General features: G+C 43.9%; 1 protein-coding gene across 2 annotated transcripts in view; it reads left to right on the forward strand.

The window, feature by feature from the left end:
- JARID2 (jumonji and AT-rich interaction domain containing 2) overlaps positions 1 to 16,220 on the forward strand; it is a 243,775-nt gene that overhangs the window by 103,126 nt on the left and 124,429 nt on the right. The window contains exon 2 of one of the 2 annotated variants that reach the window (XM_045551826.1): positions 5,556 to 5,691. In XM_045551826.1, the coding sequence (XP_045407782.1) occupies positions 5,556 to 5,691 (136 nt within the window). Of the gene's footprint in view, positions 1 to 5,555; positions 5,692 to 16,220 lie in introns of those variants that run through there. The other variant, XM_045551827.1, reaches the window with a different exon arrangement.

Raw genomic sequence — 16,220 nt, forward strand, 5'->3', positions numbered from 1 at the left:
TCTGTCCAGTCTTGAGACAAATCATAAGAACTCTTGGTTTAGTAATATCAAGATGGTAATCCAGTTTTTTTTTTTTTTTTTTTTTTTTGAGACAGAGTCTCACTCTGTTGCCCCGGCTAGAGTGCCATGGCATCAGCCTAGCTCACAGCAACTTCAGACTCTTGGGCTCAAGCAATCCTTCTGCCTCAGTCTCCCGAGTAGCTAGGACTACAGACACCGAGTAGCTAGGACTACAGGACTACAGGCATGTGCCACCATGCCTGGCTAAGTTTTTCTATATATATATTTTAGTTGTCCACATAATTTCCTTCTGTTTTTAGTAGAGACGAGGTCTCGCTCTTGGTCAGGCTGGTGTCGAACTCCTGGCCTCAAACGATCCTCTCACTTGGGCCTCCCAGAGTGCTAGGATTACAGGCGTGAGCCACCACGCCCGGCCGGTAATCCAGTTTTTAAAACCACGAATCACATAGGTGCTTCAGTCTCCTAAGGCAAAGCAATTCTTTAATTTGGTTTGAGTACAACTTGGTTTCTAATCATGCACACAGGGCTTTCTGTCAGTGACCTGTGCAGGATTTTTATTTTTGTGTGTTTGCTGTTGTGTGCCCTCTACCCCTTTTGTTTAAAAAAAAAAAAAAAAAATCACGGAAATAAAATTGTACAACTGGACCGTGTGGTTTTGTTGTTGGATTGCGCCCTTCCTTTGGTTCTAGTTTTACTGTGATAAAGTAAATTTACTTTCCCCCCTCAACTCCCCAAAGAAACAAACAAAATCACCATGGAGGGGGAGGGTATCATTATTTGCAGGCTTAATGAGATCCCACAGTGTAATGGGACTGCTAAATTTTATCCTAACTCTTGGATTTATGCATGGAAATAGAATTGATACTCTTGTATATGTTGGTCCTGTTTTGAAAGATTGTTCACATGTTTGAATGTGTGTTTAATTCTGGGTGCTGTCGAGTTGGGTAAGCAGAATAGAAGGGTTGAGAGACTGTTATGTAAGGAACGATTAAAGGAACTGGCATTACTCAGTGCCATACCCTTTTCATTATTTTCACCTGTGTTCTTTGATCACTGCAGAGAAGACAAAGGGAAGATTTCTCAGGGTGTATTTATATAGACTTTTAAATTCTGACAGTAATATTGGCGACAGTAGGTGGATGTTGAAAGCATTCACCTTGGGTTTTCATCTACCTTTTCCTTTGCCTGTGTTCTGATGGAAATTAGGAAGCAATATATAATAGGCTTGTGATGGGGCACCATTGTGCACAGCTATGCTTCTGAGACTTTACTGTGCGTAGGAATCACTTAGGGATCTTGGTAAAGTGCAGATTCTGAGCCAGTAGGTCTGGATGGGACCCGAGAGCCTGCATTTCTCACAGGATGCCCCGTGCTTAAGGTACAGGTGGTCTGTGAGCTACAATTTGGAGTTGCAAGGACACGGAAGGTTATGCTTAATCTCTAACCTGGACTGTGAATTTTGGAGAATCGTGAAATGATGCTGTCTGCCAAAAGGTGTATAGTGTCTTCATGGGCTTATTTTCTGTGCTCCTGGGTCTTAGGTGCCTTTTCTAGAACTTGGAGCAGTGAAGGGTTATTGTGCTCCTCCTTCCGTGTAGTAGAAAGTATTATGATGAATCATACAGGTTTGATTCTCTACCAGTTGCTCTTTTTGGTAAGAAACTCCAATTATTTCAAAAGATGGCAAACGTTTTGAAGCTAAAAGAAAACCCGGTCACCATTTGTTTTAAAGGGCTTATTACTGTATCTTCCATGTTAAGGTGACCAGTAAACCTGAGCGGACAGGGCGTTGGTTTTGTGGAGAATTCTGGAGCGGCCATGAAAAGGTCTCTCTCTCTTTTCGGTACTTTACCGTCAAATCCCACCTGACTTAGAGCAGAGCCATGTGGCCTTGGGTGGTCTAGAAAGGGGTAAGTAACTTGGATTTTCCAAAACCAAGGCATGAATGGGTTATTAGGTGATTTGCACATAGTGATTGGGGTGTAGAAGGTGAGGTGAGAGTGCGAGAGGGACTCCTTGGGGGCACAGGAGAAGGGGCCTGGACAGGTGTGGTAAGAGAAGTAGAGGGAAGAGCAAGTGCCAAAAGATTTATTTTGCCAAAGGACTGGATGATATTTAGCAGAAGGGAGAGTGAAAGAGTCATTAGATGTGGGCCCCACGAGATCATGTGTATGTCTATATGGGCACTTTTTTTCTTGCAGGGAACTGAGGAAGGGGTGGTGGCAGCCACTGTGTTGGAGGGATGTCTCAGTAGGATGGCCAGTTTACTGCTGAGAATGGGAGGTGTAGCCGAGCCCTTTTGGATTAGTCACTGTGGAGAATGTTTTGTGGGGGTAGTGGTGATTTCAGGCACTTGACTTAAAACCTACTGGATGTTGGCCAAGGCTGGGCTACTGTGGGTAAAAGTGGGAAGAGTGGGACTGACATTCTAATTGATTTTAATTGATTCCGGAAATACTGACTAAGCTCTTACTGTATCAGGTGTGTTTTAGGAGCCTGGGTACAGTTGGTGAACAAGAGATATGATTTCCTGATCCTATGATTGAATGGCTAATTAAATAAGACAGCTGTTGAAAAAGGGAAAATAAGAAGGAAGCCCTGAATTTAATATATGTATTTTGAGTTTGCTTGACCTCTTGTGATTGAGTTATATCCGTGCTGTGTTCTAGAGCATTCAGTACTTGGGCGATTCTGAAAATGACAGAGCGAGAGCAGAGTGAGCCTTAAACTGGAAGGACCTTCTTTCTGGCCTTTCCATTGCCCAGCCTAGATGGCCTGGACGGTGCGTGCAGGCACTCTTGCTCTCTGCAGCTAGCATTCCGCAGGTAGGAGTGTAAGGTGAGAGTGATTCACCATGACTCTGCAACCTGGAAAGGCAGTGTAATTAGGAATATTCGGGATTAGCGTATACCGGTTTGTTTTTTGGGAACAGCACAGAGTCAACTTAATTATCTACTAGGTTTGTGTCTTGCAGAAGTGACAAGTCTTGACCAGCACTGTAGGTTACAAAAAAGAACACTTGGGTGCCTGTTGAAAGTTTGAGTTTTTATGTTTAGCATTCAAAGCCCTATAATCTGTGTTGTGGATTTGCTTCTCCTGTATTTAAAGCACTTTATAGGTGTAATGAAGCTGCTTGTGTCAGTGAGTGAACCTTAAATGCGCTTCCTTTGCAGGAGTTTTCATCTCACATGGTTTATGTTTTAATTAGACATTAGTTGTAGGGGTATAATTCTCTGATCTGGAGTGTGCAGTCAGGGTGAAGGCACCAGCCCGCGCGGGATGCAGTAGATCGTCACTGGGGTTTTACATTGAAAGCTGTTTGGGGCCTTTATAATGTATACACTGTGTATATGTAGGAAATTATAATTGATGATTTCATGTCACTGTTTGCGGTGGGGATGTGAAGGGTGAGAGCAGGAGGCTGGTGGTGGGGAGGAGAACTCTGCCCGACAGCCTGTGGGAGTAGGCTGGGGCTGCAGAAAAGGCACACTAATGCCCAGTAAGCGTCGACTCCTGCAGCTAACGCTGTCCTTCAGTCGCAGCTAATACGCCACCGGAGCTTTCATGCACACTCAAGGGAGTTGTTATAAAAACTTAGCGACGTCATTCCTAGTCACATAATCTGCATTTTACTCGGGTTGGTTATTTGGGTTCTGGTTAAAGTGCTGTTGTATTTTTCTGGTTTTTAATCATGTGATGGGAAGGTCTCTAGTGACCTGGACCTAGTAGCAGTTTAGAAATTATTTGTATTTTTCATCAGGTTGAGGCAAAAGTTTGCTGGCTGCTTCTTTTATCTTTCATGTCTGAACCCCGACCACCATCCTGGTCTGTGGCTCTCATAGGAGAGTGACCAAGAAGACAGGAGGTGCCTTCTTCCTCTAGAGTTGTGCTGCCCAGCAAACAGAAATCTCAGCGTGGCAGGCCTTGTAGGCGTGAAGGATGTCCAGGGAAAGGTGGAAATCCTAGCGTTCTAACTTCATTGGGCCTTTCTTCCCCTTGTTGTAGAAGATGGAGAATTGCTCTCATTCTAGGAAATCCTTGAAGCTTAACCAAGAGTGCAGCTTAAGTTATTTAGAGCTTAGAGACTCTGCGTGGTTGGGCTTCTAAGATGTAGTTTGTGTTTATGCAGAGTTTAGGAATTTAAGAGCTGGAAAAGACCTCAGATCATCCAGCCCTTTCATTGAGTCCCGTGGAGGTTTTACATGATCCGATAGTGGCAGGGAATGAAAACCAATCCTTTTGTACAACCAGTAAAACAGCACAGACTGCCCACGTATTAGGGTTCTTTGAGGAGTTTGGCCATCTGCTTGAACAAAAGGGACCTGAATATCCAAAGTCCTGCTTTTTACCCAGGATATTAACGTTTTTCTTCTTATTTTAAGGCCCAAAATATCTGGGCTCAAATACATCCATCTGAGTTGACCGCCATTATCTAAGGCTTAAGTCCTGAAGTAAGTGGGCCAGTATAAGCCCGTCTTAGCGTAACAGTGTGCGGACAGCCTCAGAAGAGAACCTCTGAATGCCTGCAGTCACGTGAACCAATGCCTGAAAATCTTACCAGCTTTCTTGCTGCTTTCTCCCATTTTACCTCTGTTTAGTGACCAGTGCCAAACCATTTCTATCTTTCTATCTCTGGCTCTGTCTCAACTCCCTGGTCAATATTTTCCCTCTCTTCAGTGCTTTTAAAATTCTATTCTGTTTTTATGTCTTTACTACTGGAATTGCTGGAATGGCCTCTGGGCTGGGATGCTAGTTCTTTTCTTTCATTCTTTTTTTTCCCCCTTTCTTTTCCTTCCTCTTCCTCCCTTCACCTGGCTTTCACCTTGTTACTTCTTCCCTGAAGAACTTCCATTGGATCTGAATTAACAGACGTGAAGGCTGCCACACAATAGAGACTTTTTAAAAAAAGATCACCATGCCATCTGTACTCTCCGAAGATCAATTGCCCTCTTCTGTCGTGATCTCCCCTCTTTCATTTGTGACTCATTTACTTGAGAGGCCAACTCGGATCAAATTCTATTTTTTTTCTGCTTGAACTGTAAATTCCTTGAAGGCAGCACCTACATTTGCTGTATCTTCTCAACTCCCAGTGCTGACAACAAAATTTCCTAAACAGCACTGTACATATTTGTAGTGCGGTGTGTACTCTGGCATTGCTCACTTTATAAAACTCCAGTAAAATGGTTCATCACACCTGTGCTTGTGGGTATAGTACCTCCTTTTGCTGAATTTTCAGGAATATCATACTACAGTATTACTAGTTATGAATGTATTGGGTGTGTGGAGTGTATAAAGAAGTGAGATAATTGTGAGTTTCTTTCAGTCTTTTAAAGAGCATGTGGGTTGGCTTATGCTCTGTCCAGAAGGGTTAAGGTTGTCCCTTTACCTTATGATGTAATTTTCATCTCAGAACTGGGTCTTGATCATGCAATACTTGTTTGGAATTTTTTTTTTTTAAGTTTATGCTGACTCTGAATATTTGTTCACTTTTCTTTTTAGTAACTCCCCTTCCTCCCTTTCTTATGTTTCTCTAGGATGACAGTGATGGGATTCCATGGTCAGAAGAAAGGGTGGTCCGTAAAGTCCTTTATTTGTCTCTGAAGGAGTTCAAGAATTCCCAGAAGAGGCAACATGGGGAAGGCATTGCTGGGAGCCTGAAAACAGTGAATGGTGAGTTGACTCTTGTTGGAATATCTTTTTGGAATATTTCTGAGCAGGGCCTCGTTTCTGAATTGGATGTTGTCTGACAACTTGCACTTCTTAGTCTAGGCACTTAATGGCATTTCGTAAACTACGTGAATATATATTCTGGATACCCTGTTGGGGTTATAGATTTATTATTATATTCTTTGATGTACTGCATAAGATAATGGACAAAATGCCTTAGTCTGTTCCCTAGGTCCTGGTTTGAATATGGAGCCTCTTACAGGTTTTTCTGTGGGTATGTCTTTCTACTCGGGTATGTGAGCAGAACCCTTTGATGATCTTACTGAGATGTGTGGGGTCTTTAGGTTTTGTCCTGTTTGTATAGGAAATAGCTTAAATCCACCTGCCTGTTGCCCTTCCTGCTCTCTGGCCCAACAGCCTTCTAAGTACCTACTTCCTTCCCTGTTGATCAGGCTGGGCAGGTTGCTACGGAGTATACAGTGGCTTAGCATTCCTCTGCCTCCAGAAGTATCCTTCTTCCTGTGTGGTTATCCGATGGCTCCTTGAGGCTTAGAAGGAAACTTACTCCATGTGAGTTTGTTCTGATGTCCCTTTTTAACGGGATCAGTACCATTCAGATGAAGTCATCCCCCAAAAAACCATCTGAAGACAAACATTTGGTTGTAGTCTGCTCTCTCATTTCAGGGGAAACAGCTGCGATGGCGTTCCACAGTCTCTCATGCTCTCATTCATTCATCTATCAGGGCAACAGTGAAATGTGAATGAATTGATATTTTTGGTTTATGCTTGCTTGGGGCAAGGAGATGAGAAAGAGGAGATTCTGTTCCTTTTGCGAGCGTTGGCTCTGGTCACAGGGGTCATCACATATGCTGTACTTGGTGTTTGTCAGGGTGCAAAAGGACAGGTTCACTCTGGCTTCCAGTGTCTTACACACCTGTGTAGTTGTAAGGTGAGTTGTCTGACGGCCTTTTGTTGGAACTAGTGCTTATAGGCAGGAGCTGTTGCTGCTTTGTGTCCACAGGGCCATGGCAGAGTTTTCTGAGATGACCTCTCTGAACTCTGCTGTTCCCCCAAGTTGGGCTCTGTTCTTCCACTATTGCGTGACTTGAAGCAAGTGGCTCCCCCCAACCCCCTGGGTTTTCTTCCTTATGGGTGACTTGTTTTTGGAGGTCAACCATTAAGGCCATAGTGGCTCAGTCATGTGTGTGTCCTCCAACAAATCTGAGCCAACATGTATGGGAAAGGCCAATTTTGAGTCTTAAGTTTGCAGAAAACAAAATGACTTGCGGAATCTATTGCCGTAATATCTAGTTTGGACCCCCGCCCCGCGGATCTCCAGCAGATAGGGACAGCATCCATTCATTGCCTATAATACAGTATAATCGAAACCGTTTCTATTTAGAGAACATTTGATGTGATAGTTCTTGTTTGTTGTCAGTGTTTCACCTCGTGTTTAGTGTTTTACTTGTTTAAATTGGGGGGAGGGAGTTATGAGGGAGAACGTCACTGAATCCTAGAGTTAGAGTAGAGCAGTAGCTGTTCCAGTTTTAGGTTTTACAGTTGCAGTGTTCACAGTGCTATTCAGGAGGGGTAATGTCTTAGTGTTTGGATTGCTGACAATGAGGAAAAAACCCAACCTGTCTTAACTGGCAAACACCAGTTTTTAGGATAAGAAGTTTGCCAATTGTATGGGATTTAATAAAGGTTAGAATTTCAGTCAATGAACAAAAACTAAAGTTCTTCGTTTAAGAAGCAGCCAGATAATCGGCCAAATGTAGCTTTGATTTTTGCGTTGTCAGGGGTTGGCCATGCTGAGAAGAAATGCTAAGGAAAGTTGTCAAAGACGTCTGCATTGGGATCACTGAAAACTTGAAATAGTTCTGGCACCACCTTTCTAATGACAAGTTAGGTTTTGTCGTGGTAGTTTGCTTTTCATCCAGATAAAGACTTACCTGTCTTTAAGAAATTGCGGCGATACCAGACTCCTCTCTTGGTTGTGAAATTGCCGCGAATGTGGCATTTTCTGGTTCATGTTGGTGTTTGTGCAGGCAGTATTCCAGGGCTACCTTTTTGTTATTCTGTAGGTTGGATTTCTGTAGCGGTTCTGAGTAAACACATCTCCTTGTTTCAGAACTCGAGCATATTTTTAGAACCATTATCTTGATGGCAGCTAACTAGCATGTTAAACAAAGTGCTTTCTTGTTTGGGGGGGATGAAGTGTGGGATACTGGGAAAGCAGGAAACCAGTACCATGGGAATAAATAACTCCTTTTCTGTGGGTGCACTTGCCCTGAAATCAGCGGGATCCAGTGAAAGCTGGAGCAGCAAGGAGCAAGACTTAAGGGCTTGGGTGGTTAAGAGTAGGAGTCATTGTAACTGTGAGCTCTGTGTGTGTGTGTGTGTGTGTGTGTGTGTGTGTGTGTGTGTGTGTGTGTGTTTAGTCATCTGTAGATCACATGAGTTTGAATGGATGCTTTCTAGGCAGTCATCATGCATATCCTATCCCATAGGAAGACCTTGACCTAAAGGTCAAATGAAACCAGAGGTTAGGTTAGTAGGGGCGGGGGTGGGGATGGGGGGGATGCACTATAGTGATTTTAAGTCATGCAAGGTATGTTTTTCTTTTCTTTAGTGTCTTAAGCCCCTCTAGCTTCCTTTTCAAAAGTAAAATAATTCCTTTGGTCTAGTTTTAATTGTCACAGAAATTTGTTTAGTGGTAGACTTTTAAGATTGTCCAGTATGGAGCCATTTATTTTCACAAAATTCACACAGCTATTTATGTTACAGTAGCAGAATTGGAATTATAGCTTAAATCCTGTAACTTTGAACCCAGTACTTACTTTGCAACATAAAATGCATGAAAATTATACCAGATCTTTGCAACAATAGTATTGAAAGGAACAGTGTTTTATTTTGGTTTTCCCATGTCAATTTTTAAATAAAGATATTTCGGGATTATTGGTCCTGCCATACTTTCCTGGGAAAATTCATTTGTTTTTACAGTATTTCTTTGAATTGACAACAGAATAGGCTTGACATAATTTTGATCTAATTTGAGAACAAGTTCACATCACTTCTGGTAAATCATTGGCACGCTGGCATGATGAGCAGGCAGCCCTTTGCCCTTAAGATTTGGGTGAAGGGGGGTCGGGCGTCCACTGTCTGTTAACAGTGTGCAAACACTACAGCTTGTATCTGAGCGGGTGAGCTCAGCTGCCCCAGTTCTGCAGGTTTGCGAGTAGTAATAACCCAACAGACATAAGATAGTAGAGAGACCTCATTTTTTATGTCATAAAATCCATGTTTGCCATCAGTCTTCTTTTTGTGGTTCTGAAGTGACAAGGAATGAATGTTTTTTTTTCTTTTTTTTTTTTTTTGCCCTACTAGAGGTAGCAAATGTGAGTCTTGAACAGCCTTGTGTATTGTCTGTATAGGAATTGAAGCCATCGTCACAGCTTCTTGGTTGTAGCTGGGCTTAAGGGTGAGGCGGTGCTAAGATGTGTTGATTGTGAGCTTTCTACTTTCTGCTGTGGATAATGCTACTTTTCCTGGCTGTATTAAATTGACAAAAAGCTTTGGAAAGGATTGGCAGAGGCTGAGACCTTGGCCACTCTTTGAGGGCCCCTGGCCCGCTGGGGCTGAAATTAGGGACATTTAAATACTAACATGCTACACAAATAATGAGTACACATAATTACACAGTAAGAGAAGGGAGCTATTAGCTGTATTTGAATTTCATTTGCTTCCTATAAATGTCATCTCAGATCAGCAAGCCCTTTGGCCAGCAAAACCCTCTGGACTAGATTTAAGGGAACCTGCATTTATTTACTTTGAATTGTACTCTGGGCAGTACTTGTGATGGCCAGCCTACTACTTGCCAGTTACTGTTCTAGTGCTTTAGCTGTATTTTACTTATTTAATCTTCAGAACACACCATTTTATGGAGGAGGATACTGTCTACTAGGAGTCGATTAGCAATTTGCCTATCCAGCTATTACGTAGCAAAGCCAGGATAGAAACTCAGGCTTTCTGGATTAGAACTCCAGAATGCTTTTAGCCACCACTTAGATAAATAGAAGTAATTGTGGATCCCTCCTAAAGACAGGATTCTAAAAATAAGAATTTGTAGGAAGGCTTTTTTTTTTTTTTTTTGAGACAGAGTCTCGCTCTTTTGGCCTGGCTAGAGTGCCATGACGTCAGCCTAGCTCACAGCAACCTCAAACTCCTGGGCTTAAGCGATCCTTCTGCCTCAGCCTCCCGAGTAGCTGGGACTACAGGCATGTGCCACCATGCCCAGCTAATTTTTTCTATATATATTTTTAGCTGTCCAGATAATTTCTATTTTTAGTAGAGACGAGGTCTCGCTCAGGCTGGTCTCGAACTCCTGATCTTGAGTGATCCTCCTGCCTCGGCCTCCCAGAGTACTAGGATTACAGGCGTGAGCCACCGTGCCCAGCCAGTAGCAATGTCTTTTGAAGGAGAGAAATGAAATTTTGCATTGGGAAAGAAACCTTGGAAAGGGGTGGTGTTTATTTATGTAAGCATGTTTCTGGGCTTTGTTGTGGCTTGCAACTGAATTGATAGTGAAAGGGAATCAAAAAATTACAGTCCTCATTGGCTACCCTCCTCTCATTATTTCTTGCTGTTAATTCCCCTTGTATTTTTAATACTTTGTTGATCCAGCAGGCTGGAAATCACAGGAGGGGCCCGTGCACTTTCAGGCTAACCATTTGTAGCCAGTGTTGGAAGTGCAAATATAGGACATTCCCCAGGTGTGGTGGATTCTCCACCTGCTCCCCGCCAACCTCCACCCCTCAAAAGCATTTTTTAAACTCCTTTCAGAATCTTTTAGTCTTTCTCAGAGATTCCTGATGTCTATGGAATGGAACACGGGCCCAACTCCTGCGAATTCATTGTTTGCAACATGTATTCACCAAAGCCATAAAAATGACTTGTGACTAAAAGTCAAAAAAAGTCGGGGCACGTGATCTGATTAATGTAGTCTTTTTATGGAGCCATATTTGAAATGAGTGTCCTGGATGTATGGTTACCTTCCCTTTACAGAGGGGACACCTTTCCTGTCTGTTTTAGCCTGAGGCTTTCAGGTCTAGGTATTCTAAAGTTTGCCCCTGCTTCAGTAGGAAAGAATATATGTATATTTTTTCTTCTGAATAAGGTGGCTTCCCCTTCTGCCGCACCCACAGTGCTGCTGTGGAGGTGCTGGTCTCATCTCTGCATGCTGTAGGGAGCACCAGCTCAGGCTGCCCTTCAAGGCAGCAGCTGCAGGTTGGAGAGAGTAAGTTGAGTTTTCTCTAATGCTTTGCTTCTCCTGTGTCCTCTGATGTGTGAGACACACTCCATGGGAAAGAAAGCTGGGTGAAATGAAGGGCTAATTACACTCTGTTGAAAACAACTTATTTGTTGTTTGCTTAAAAGATAAAGCTACATCTGCCCTAGGAGGAGGTAGAATTGAGAAAGCTTGCTATTTTTCTTCTCAGCCATGCTGCATTCTGACAAGTAATGTAGGTGGGGCATTTCTCAATCGAATTTTAATTTTTTCAGTATTGCAGTGTATAGTTGGAGGCCTTGTGCATAATAGAACTCATGTTGCTTATTTTGGTGGTGGAGTCCCAATACCTTATTTCATCCCATCTAAGATGTCACTGAGTGATGTACCATTATTTTATGTAGCAGTAAGAAAGAACAAAGAAAGGCTTCTGATAATTTGGGGAGTGTGATCCATCTAAATTGTGAGATGCATGTGCTAACAGGAGAAAAATACGTGCAACTTAAAGTTTGTGAAGCAAGATAAAATGCTGTAGGATAAATACTTTAAAAATCGAACAAGAGTGTGGGTGAGTGTAGGAGGCTAGCAGGGAGGTAGGTGAGCTACCAAGAACACTTCATTGAAGAAGTTGCATTTCTTTGAACCTTGCAAAAGGGGCCTTGCAAGATGCTGGAGCTTTTCTGAGCAAGCCCCGGGGGTTGGGAAAGGTGGTGTTGGTGGCAGGGTGGCCTCCAGCAAATAAATATTTGACTGGAGTGTCAATGTCGGAGTCTAGTGGGACAAATGGCTGCAATGGCGGGTTTCTGTGGCCAAGCCACCTGTACTGGTGTGGCACCAATGGAGTGATGTGCAAAATTAAGGATGGCTAGAGCAGGAAGGGTCTTTTTAGAAGTATACAGGTCAAACTCATCATTTTACAGATGAGGAATTTTGAGCCTTGATGAGAAGCTTAACTGGAAGGAATGGATCATGCTGAAGACTGATTGGAACCAGAAATCCAATTTAAGTGTCAGTGAGGCGCCACGCTTCCCAGTAGGGAGGGCCGCTTGCACACTGCATCTCCTGGAGCGTTAAGAATGGAAGTGCCTGCGGAGGTTAATGTGCTCCTCTCTCGGTCACTTTGTGCTTCACACCCACTGCCCCTCCAGTTCTCTTGGCCCGCCTCCTTTGTCAGCTCTGTGAACCGGGCAGGGTTTCCCTGTTTACATCATCATTCTCATCGAATCTTGGGCTGCTTCAGTAGGAGGGCACGCTACACAGGTAGTGTCACCTGGGAGGCCAGTCCACACCTTAGGGCAGAGGTGGGACCTGTGGGTTTGTAGTGTCTGAGCTTGAGTCAGGTCTGTTTGCTGCAGCCTTTTCCTGCTTCCTCCAGTTCTTATAGAAGCTCAGCTTCAAGCGGTATGGAAGTCAAGAGCATGAAAATCTATTATAATCGAATTTCTTTCTTTTCTTTGAGATGAGGTCTTGCTGTGTTTCCCAGTCTAGCCTCAAACTCCTGGGTTCAAGTGACCTTCCTGACTTGGGATGCTCTACTGCACCTGGCTTGGAATTTTTTTTAAGGCTTTTAGTGCCTTCTATAAATGTCTCTCTCTCCCCCTCCCTCTCTCCCCCCCCTCTCTCTCCTCTTCCTCTGTACATTGAACTAATCACTAGACATCGCCCTTCCCCCATGACATCACTCTGAAAATTATCCCTCCTTTCTTCCTCATTAACCCCTGTTTACTGGATCACTCCCATCACTGTATAAAACACATCTATATTTCTCCCTTAATAAACTCTCCCTTGATCTTACATGTCTTGTTGCTCTATTGGTTTCTTACTGTATAGCAAAATTCCCCAAGAGAAAATGTCTAAAGGGTATGTCTCGTGTACCACTATTTACATTTGTATTAATATCCTCCAGCCCTCCCCTTCCATTTACTTTCAAACCCTTCCAAGTCGGGCCACCTAGACAAGCAAGTAATGACTGCTCAAGCCACATTTCCATCGCTGTGGGTTGTAGCTGCCCATTCAGCAGCATTTGACATGGTTGAATGTCTCCTGAACTCCACTTGCCTGTTTGACTTCTGCACTTTGATTTCTTGACAGGCTGCATGAACTTTAGCAGTTCTAAAGCCAATTCTCTGTCTCCATCCCCCCTTGCCCGTCCATCCTACCCTTTATCGATAACAGCAGATCCTTTCTTGTAGTTGTGGTGGCAAAACCTTGGAGTTACCTGTTACTTCTTTTTTCAGACCTTCCATTCTTTCCTTTAGCTGGCTGGTCTAATTCATTTAAACCCACAGTATCTTCTGAATCTGAACTTGTACTACTGTGACTGGTCCAGGTTGTCATACCCTCTAACTTGGGTTTGCACTGTGCCTCCTAGTGCTCTCCCAGTGCCTGCCTTTGTGTCCCTCCAAGCAGTAGCCAGCACGATCATTTTAACATGTAAATTAGCATGTTCCATGCCCCATTCTGATTCTGAGGTGTCTGCCGCACCCTGGCCGCTTGATGTGACCCTGTAGTTCCTCTCTGCTCTCATTCTCTCTCTCCCTCTCCCTCTGCCTCACTATTCTAGTTTTTCTGCTATGCCAGACATACCAAGTACACTCTCTTTTCACTCTTGCTGGTCCTTCTGGTTCTTCTAGAACTCTCTCCCTCTAGATATCTATGTGACTTGATCTTGGTCTGTGTTTCAGGTTCCTGTTCCAATGCCCTCTTATGAGAGTCCTTGAACATCTTAGTAAAAATGGTACCTGCTTCTGTTCCTCTTTAGTGCTTTACCTTGAAATACCTGTCTGCATAGCATTTCTCACGGCCTGCTGCTGTAGTAGTGTGTTGTTTATTGTTCTCTCCGTGCAGTAGCTGCAAGTTCCTCGAGAGGAAACCTTCGTTTCTGTTGACTGCTGCTCTATCCGCAGTGCCTGGGCTCTCTCTAAAGCCCGTGTTGTGTGAGTGAGCACGCAGGCTGCTTGCCTGTGTGCCTCCCACGTCCCCACTGCCCCTTCTCCAGCACCCATGCTGGCCTCGTTGTGGACATGCTGCTCTCTGTCTAGGGAGTTGAGAGTCTGCCAACTGGGACTCCACATTTCATTTTGGAAGTGCTCACACTGTGACACCCTAGCCCCCCAGGTAGATGTCAGCTCTTAATGTGTGGTACTTTTACTATCACAATTTTGTGGTTTAGCTTAATGAGCCTAAAGTGTTAGTGTTAAGGTGTTAAGTAACTTGCACAAGGCCAAATAGCTAGGAAGTGGTCAAACGACGGTTTGAACCCGGGACTCCTGACTCCAAATCACACATGCTTTTGTGTGTGTGTGTGTGTGTGTGTGTGTGTGTGTGTGTGTGTGTTTAAATTGAGGAAAACTTTACACATGTAAAACAACCAATCTTGAGTGTGTGATTCGAGGAGTTTGGACAAGTGCACACATACCCGAGTGACCAACCCTCCAGTGCAGATAAAGTACTTTCCCATCACCCCCGAAAGTTTTCCTCCCTTGCAGTTCAGTTGGCTTCATTAAAGTACGTGCTCCCTTTGAAGTTTGTCAACACACTGTCTCTATTTTTAGGAGCTTTTATGCTTGTACATGGGTTTTATGATGTTTACCCAAAATGTACCAGATGCCTGCGCGCGTCTGTTAGGGGTTAAAAGTCCCTCAGGGCCGGAGGCCCATGTTCATCCCTGCAGCAGCTCCTGAAGCTACTTACGTAGGTACCAAACCATGTTTTTCAGTAAGAAACCCACAAGTGGAGAGATGGTGGTGTTCTCAGGGCCAGACTGCCTCTTTAGCTGGCATCGCAGTTTTGGTTCTGAACTGCTGTGCCAGTCCAGAGCAGATGGGTTCTTCAGTGTCACCTTTCTCTTGTAGCACTTTAGCCACCACCGTTCTTATCTGTGAGTGTTGGGAATACTCAGCCAGGGTGTATTAATTTCAAAAATTCTGGAACTTGGGTTCCAGACTTGGCTTTTCCCCAAAGGCACACTGAAAAGACGTCCTTTGCCTAATACAGCATGTTTTCAGTTAGATTCGTTCCTGTGAGGAGCCCATGGTCTGCCTGTCTCCCTGGAGGATGCGGGGACAAGCAGCGTGGTGCCGCTGCTGATTGTTGTCTCGTGGCTGTGGTTGAAAGCCTTTATTAAGTCGGCTCGGGCTGCCATAACAAAATACCATAGACTGGGTGGTTTCTATAACAGAAATTTCTGGAGACCGTGAGTCCAAGATCAAGGTGGGGCCAGCTGGGTTCCTGTTGAGTACCCTCTTCTGGCTGGGTCCTCGCATGGTTGGGGGAAGAGACAGCTGTCTCCTCTTAGGAAGACACCACCCTATCAGATCAGGTCCCCACCCTTATGACCTCATTTAACCTTTATCACCTCCTCACACGCCCTCTGACATATAGTCATATTGGGGGTAGAGCCTCAACATTGGAATTTTGGCGGACATTAACATTCAGTCTATTACAGTCCAGTACTCTGTAGGCCTTGAAGATGGTGACAGTTTTATTTCATTCTAATTTTAGATTAATTTCCATGTTAGTTTGCAACATGTTTTCTTTTGTGTTTATGTAATACTAGAACATTTTTTTTAAGTCAGAAAGCCCTAAGAGGTGTTTGACCTTTGAGAAGTCATTGTTCCTCTCAGCTGGATGGAATTAAACTTGGACATTTATTTACCGAGGGCCTGCTTTTGCAATACTGCACAACTTGACCTAAATCCCTTACTCCAATGAGGAGAGAAACATGATTCACATGGAAGAGAGGCTGCCCTAGGAGGGAGGATGAGCCGGGAGCCCTGAGGGCAAACAGGGTGGTCTAAAGGACCCCAGCATTTGAGAGGGGCATGGCAATGACGATTGCAAAGAAAGGATGTGTCTGTAGTCAGAGATTCTTCGGAGGAAAATTGTGGGATGATTTGAGGACTTGTGAGGTTGAAGGAATCCTATTTGTGAAATAGTAATTCCTCTTATCTGCCTGATGGAGTGTAGTGTAAGGCAGTGCTTTCCAACCGTGCTTCGCTGTCAACACGCATAGAAAGGGACGACCCTGTGCGGTCACCAGATAGGGCTGCCTTCAGCCAGAGGTGACCTGCTTATGGATAGGATTTGTTTATCTGTGTTCATTCTTGTAAGGTGATACTGTCGCCCACCAGAGAAAGGTTTCATGTGTTTTCTAACTCTGAACCATTTCATGCTTTAAATTCTATGATATGTGTATTTATGGAGCTTTAATTACTATCAGATTGGCCACAATGGACCAGGGCAG

Source organism: Lemur catta, chromosome 5, assembly GCF_020740605.2.
Source record: "Lemur catta isolate mLemCat1 chromosome 5, mLemCat1.pri, whole genome shotgun sequence".
NCBI lineage: Eukaryota > Metazoa > Chordata > Mammalia > Primates > Lemuridae > Lemur > Lemur catta.